The sequence below is a fragment of the Benincasa hispida genome, chromosome 12 (genome assembly GCF_027475165.1).
Source record: "Benincasa hispida cultivar pf3 chromosome 12, pf3_genome.v1.1, whole genome shotgun sequence".
Taxonomy (NCBI): Eukaryota; Viridiplantae; Streptophyta; class Magnoliopsida; order Cucurbitales; family Cucurbitaceae; genus Benincasa; species Benincasa hispida.
Genome location: NC_143489.1, coordinates 77274715 through 77280765, shown reverse-complemented (window position 1 = coordinate 77280765; position 6051 = coordinate 77274715). Strand labels below are relative to the sequence as shown.

The following is a 6051-nucleotide window of genomic DNA, read 5'->3' as shown; positions in this document are numbered from 1 at the left end:
TTCTTCTAACTTGGTTCAAATCTTGTATGTTGTTTCTTCTTTAATTATCTACCTTAGAACACTATCATTGAGGTTCAAAATTAGTGTTCCATATGTTGTTAATTCCATAACTTATTTTTCTTGTGCAGACATAGAGGTTGGAAATTTTTATGGATCAATGAGGGCCCTGTGAGCTTTTTGCTGACCGAGTAAGGCTCTGATTTTGGCTTTTCATAAGGTAAAATCACTCTTTCCATCGAATTGTTCAATCTCAAGTCTTGCCATTGCCATTTCAAGTATGATTCGGAATCCTGAACCTCCAAAGTTTGCTTTCTTGAAATCAAATTTGCTCTGATACCATTTTGTTTGGCTCACTACACTAGATTTCTTTCTCAGGCCCAACTGTTTGTTGAACAACAAGGAAGAAAAAGGAGCCCACAAAAGACTGAAGGTCCAAGAAACTCAAATTGGTTTGGTGAAACAAAAGGACGAGATTCACTCACATAGTCTGCTTGAAAACCAAACAAAAGTGATTTTTCTTAATAAGATGTTAATCTGATCTAGTTGAAGGCAGAAGCAAAAACCCTTTCAAATGATTTCTCTCTCTCAAACCTCTCAGATGAATTTTGAGTTCCTCTATCCTCTAATAGAGATATCGTTTTGCATGTAGTGAAAGAATAAGAAGAAAAGGAAAAAGAGCACAAGAAGATACGTAGTTCAGCCAATAGAAGAGCCTACATCCACCGGAAGATTAAAATCTTGAAGAATTTTTCAGATGAGTACACTTCTAATTAGCAACCTATCTTTTTTTTCTTATGAATCTACCCTTTTATAGTTTAAGAGAGATTCAGTTACATAAATATGTAAAAACAGAATGTAAACTGAAAAAATATAGTCATTGGGTTCACTTCTACATAACATTTTTTTATTTATTATAATTATATAATAGATTTAAAATTTATTAGAAAAATATTGTTGTTTTACAAGTCGTCACACCTTCCAAATGCGAGAAAGTATAAAATATATTTTAGAATTTGATCTGGATAATATAAATAGATCACATTTTTTTGTTCTGATAGTTTCTATGCTTAAGACTGTTCACACGAAGTTTACGGAGAATCTTAATTCGTGGACTTGAACTTGAGTTGGTGTTGGTGTTGATGGTGATTTGATGCGATGTGGTTCGATCTAGTACTTAATTCTCTTATTCTCTCTCGGTTGAATGAATGTGCTTGACTTGAAGAAGAAAAGTACCGAACGTTCTTAAAGTAGAAGTCTTAGAAAAGTCTTTGTGTCTTCAAGGAGCTTCAGAAGTCTCAAGAGTCTTTTGTTTGTTGGTAAATTCTCTCTAGTCTCTCCCCTTGAAATGAGAAGAGATCCTCTATTTATAGAGCTCTCTGATGGGCTTCATGGGCTTGACCCTAATTGGCCCATGGGTTTGGGCTTAGGACCCAGTTAATTGGATTTGGGCTTACTTTGGCACTTAGGCCCAAATTAAGCCCATTTTTTGTGTAACTGAACCAAAATCTAAATTATAACGTCAAATTGGGCGAAATTAATTTTACTCAATCCAATGCCTATGGCGAAAATACAGATTGTTTTCAACTTCAATGTAGGACACATGTCAACTCTTAATTGGTCACAAATTTGATGATTTTAGAATTTTGTCATTAATTTAGTAAATGACGTGGCGATCCGTAATTAGTCCGAAATTTCTCCTCCAACAAAGTCAAAAACAAATTTTATGTCTAAGTTGTTTTCCTTTTTCTTTCTAGATTGGTTTTATGAAAACCAAGTTTAGGTTACCCCTAATTCCCAATTTAGATAATTTCAAGTAAATTGCATCAATTAATTACATTCCTATTTTCCTTGATTTTATTTTGATGACTTGTCATTCAAATTCTTGGCAAGTAAATATGGCATATAAGGTGAAAAATACAACGATTTTCAATCCTTCATGCGTATGCTCTGTTTTATTAATCCAGTATGTTCTCACAATTGATTTGTAACAACATTGCTCTGCTTTATCAGTTCTTTTATATATAAATATATAAATATATATCTTTTACAAAGTGGGCACTAGGATATTTATCTTCAAATTCTAAACAACCAATGCAGAGTTCTCATCAATCAAAAGGCAAACTTACATAGAAAAGAAAAAGGAAGCTATTTTCATGGGCAGAAATCAATCATGTTTTTGGATTAAACTATTCATGGAGCAAGGATTGAATCAGGAGACATTGATATCATTTGAAGAAGGCTTGAATTGGAGAAAGTTTCCTCCAGTGCAGACCCTCTCGTGCTGCCTCCTTCAACGACGACGACATTGTCTTTCATTATGTGCGTCAACTCCTTCGAAACGTCGCTCATTCGCAGCTTCCCATCTCGGCCGAAAAGCAAGCACCTTGTGGCAAGGTCTGCTACTATCTCTATTTGCTCTTTGCTATGAGGAGGTTTCTCATGATAGTATAGAAGTGGATCCACAACCTCTTCTAGCTTCCCAATTCTAATCTTTTGCAATGCTACCATTGGGAGATCTGAGTTCTTTAAACCTGTTACCATTTCAAGTAATATAACTCCAAAGTCATAAACATCATTGTTGTGGAATGATGAGGCTTCAAGAGGGTGAGATTTGTCTTCGGTCGGAGAGCTTAGTAACCCAAATCCTGAAACTTTACTCGAGAAATTTGCATCAAGAAAGATATGACACGATTCGAGATGGTTGTGAAAAATTGGGGGAGACACCTCACATTGTAGGAATGTAAGAACACTAGCTGTCTCAGCAGCTATTCTCAATCTCCTATACCAATCGAGCATCGGTTCGGTTTGGTCGGTTCCTTTTCGGTGATGCAAATGTTTCTCCAAAGTACCGTTGTCAGGATATTCGTAAACGACCAACGGAGCATCGCCAGGATCGATGCAGCAGCCAAGTATGTGGGCGACGTGTTTGTGTGCAAGTACATACAAAACCTCGATTTGGGATAGGACGTTCATAACATCACCTTCATTCTCGCATTGCAGCCGGTGTACGGCTACTCTTGATCCATCTCCGAGCACCCCGGCAAAGATTGCTCCGTTTCGGCTGTCGACAAGCTTGGCATTGTCTTCAAATCCTCTGGTGGCTTGTTGTAGCTCATGGTAAGTGAATAAACGAGTCCTGCAAGCCTTTTGGAGGAAAGCATTGGAGTGAAATTGGGTGTGGGAAGAGTTTAGTGTGGTTTGTTTGATGGGTCGTCTTAGTATGCAGAAAAGTCCAACCAAAGAGGCTAAAATGAAAAGAGGAGCAAGAATTCCTGCAAATTTACCATATAAAAACAACATTTTATTAGTAATAATAAATAGATGTGTTCAAATTGCATCACAAAAACCGTCTTATAATTGTTTTAGTTGTGTTTGATAACCATTTTATTTTAGACATTTTCTTTTTTTAATAAGTCAATAAACATCACATTCACTTATAGATTTGTTTATTTTATTGTCTACATTTTAGGATATTTTTAAAATTTAAACCGAAATTTGAAAAAGAGAAAAAAGTAATGGTTAAATTTATTTTCGTTGACCTTCATTTTTTTGTTTTTGATTTTTGAAATTCATACTTGCTTTCTTACAATTTTTTTTATCTAAGTTTCATCATTCCTAACTAAACATTTGAATTCTTAGGGGTGTTCAAAAAATTAGATGACCCGAAAAAATTGATAAGTCCAACTCAACCTATGCAGTTTGAATTGGGTTATCAACATATTTATGTTGGGTTGGATTCAAAAAATAAAAATTTTATGAGTTAGATTGGTTCATGGGTTCACCTAAAATAACTTAAATCAACCTGAACTTATTACTAACTTTAAATATATATATATTATTCTTATTTAATTTCATTATTTTTTTTAATATTTTATTCTCCAAAACTTCTAAAAATAGTTCCTTTAGCACTTTTGAAAAAAAACATTAAATAAATTGAAATTGAGTCTTATTCTTAATTTAATATATGAAAATAATTAAATCAAATTTTTACGTATTAACATCTTACCCGAGTAACCCGAACCAACTCAATCTAAATGTTTCGTGGTTGGATTGGTTAGATTCATTTGGGTTATTTGGGTTCAAGAAATTTACAATCGAATAATTGGATTAGTCTAAAAAGTGAGTCAATTCAACCAAACTCAACTCGCGTACACCCTAAATTCCAAAAACAAAAATTAGTTTTCAACTTTAACTTAAATTTTAAAAACACTATTAAAAAGTAGATAAAAAAGCAAAACGTTTCCTAATGAAAGTAGTATTTATAAACTTAATTTTAAAATTCCAAATAGTTCTTATAATTTCATGATTGAGTTCTTAGCTAAATTTTATCCATTTGTAAAAAAGGGTAGGGCGGTAATGAAATACCTGTAAAGATAATAAATTCCTTTTCACGGCGTAGTTTGGTATTGCAACTACTACCGTACTCATGACGTCCATTCTTAACACAAGCTACATCAGGAAAACATCAAGAAACACAAGTGAATTAAAAAGAATAAAAAGGAGAAAAAAAAAACATAACAGAAATTAATTAATTACATTTGTAGCACCCAAATCCATTAGCAAAGCCATCACCAACAAAGCCATCAGAGCAAGAACAACGAACCCCATCACTAACAGCAGTAGCATTAACAACAAACCCATTCTTATCACAAATCGTCAAATTCCTCGGAAGTCCCCATTCCAATTTCACTCCTCGTTTCCCACTTCTCCACCCTTTTTCCACCGCCCAGCTCGAGAATCCTCTGCAACCCATCTTCAGAAACAGAGTAAAATCGCCTCTGTTTCGCCACAGAGTGCGATCTGTGAGCGAATAGCAGCAGGCCGGAGAGTCGTGAATCGGCGGTGAGTCACAGCCGGGTAAGACAAGGTTCCGGCAAGTGGGTTTGCAGAGAGAGGAGTCGTTACAGTCGTAGAGAGTGAGGAGATTGTCGTCGGAGATAGCGAAAAATGGATTTTGAGAAACAGGGGAAAATGCGTTGAAATCGTTGTAATGGCGGCAGGGTGGGCCGGGGAAATCGACTAAAACGGCGTCGGAGAGGAATTGGAGGATGCGGTAAGATTGGACGGTGAGGTTGAGGAAGAGGGTGGAGTTGAGGCAGTAGAGAAGAAAGGGACTGGGGATTAATGGGATTGAATGGGGATTTGTGGTGGTGTTGAGGGAGAAAGGGAAGGGGATTTGAAGGTTGCCGCAGACGGCGGTGCCGGAGACAGGAGGGAGGAGGAGGAAGAGGAAGAGAAAGGGGGATGACATGGTTAAAGAGATGGAAGAGGGAGAATGGGGAGAGAAATTTGTAGCAGAAATGGCAGAGAATGTTGTGATGCCATGGGAGAGGAAGAGAGAAGAAAAAATTCTGATACTAAAAACAGAGTATCTTTCCTTCGTTGTTTGTGCAAACGAAGTATCAAATTTAAAATATTTAAATTAATAAATAAGTCTTAGTGACATTTTATTTGATTTTCGATATAATAAAAATATATATTCACCCCTCATCACTCACGTTGATATCGAAATATCAACACGAGAGGGAAGTTTAATAACATGGCTAGAAGAAAATTTTTATGTTCTAAATGTATTCCATTTTTTAATTTTAAATTTTAAAATAAAGAATTATATTAAATAAAAAATAAAAACATTTAGAAATACACCATCTTATAAACTGAACTATTTTTTCAAAATATAATATGTATTATATAACATATTATAAATTTATAAAATATAAAATATTACAAAATATTAATTACATACTTCTTTAAAAAAAAATTATATAATTTTTTTAAAACATAAATCATATTCATAAAAAAATTAGTAATAATTTATTGTCAACAAATATAGTCATATCTCCAAGTAGTTTTATGATTTATAAATATATAGTATCAAACACATTTTAAACAAATAATTAGAATCCAATTTATAGATAGGCTACCTAACACATATTTGAATACATGAAATACAATTGTTTTCATTGAATCCATTGCTTTCAAATTTTTGTATTCAAATTCTATACCAAACAAACCCTTAAAAAATTTGGAAGTCCGATCGATCATATCCAA

At 34.2% G+C, this 6051-nt stretch overlaps 1 protein-coding gene across 1 annotated transcript; it reads right to left on the bottom strand.

Moving 5' to 3' along the window:
• Window positions 1-2057: 2057 nt before the first annotated feature.
• LOC120068263 (Protein kinase superfamily protein) lies at window positions 2058-5334 on the bottom strand. The gene is given in 4 exon segments (XM_039019978.2): window positions 2058-3272; window positions 4366-4449; window positions 4537-5254; window positions 5257-5334. Coding segments are annotated over 4 exon segments (1953 nt in total). The 5' UTR covers window positions 5326-5334; the 3' UTR covers window positions 2058-2190.
• Window positions 5335-6051: the final 717 nt, after the last annotated feature.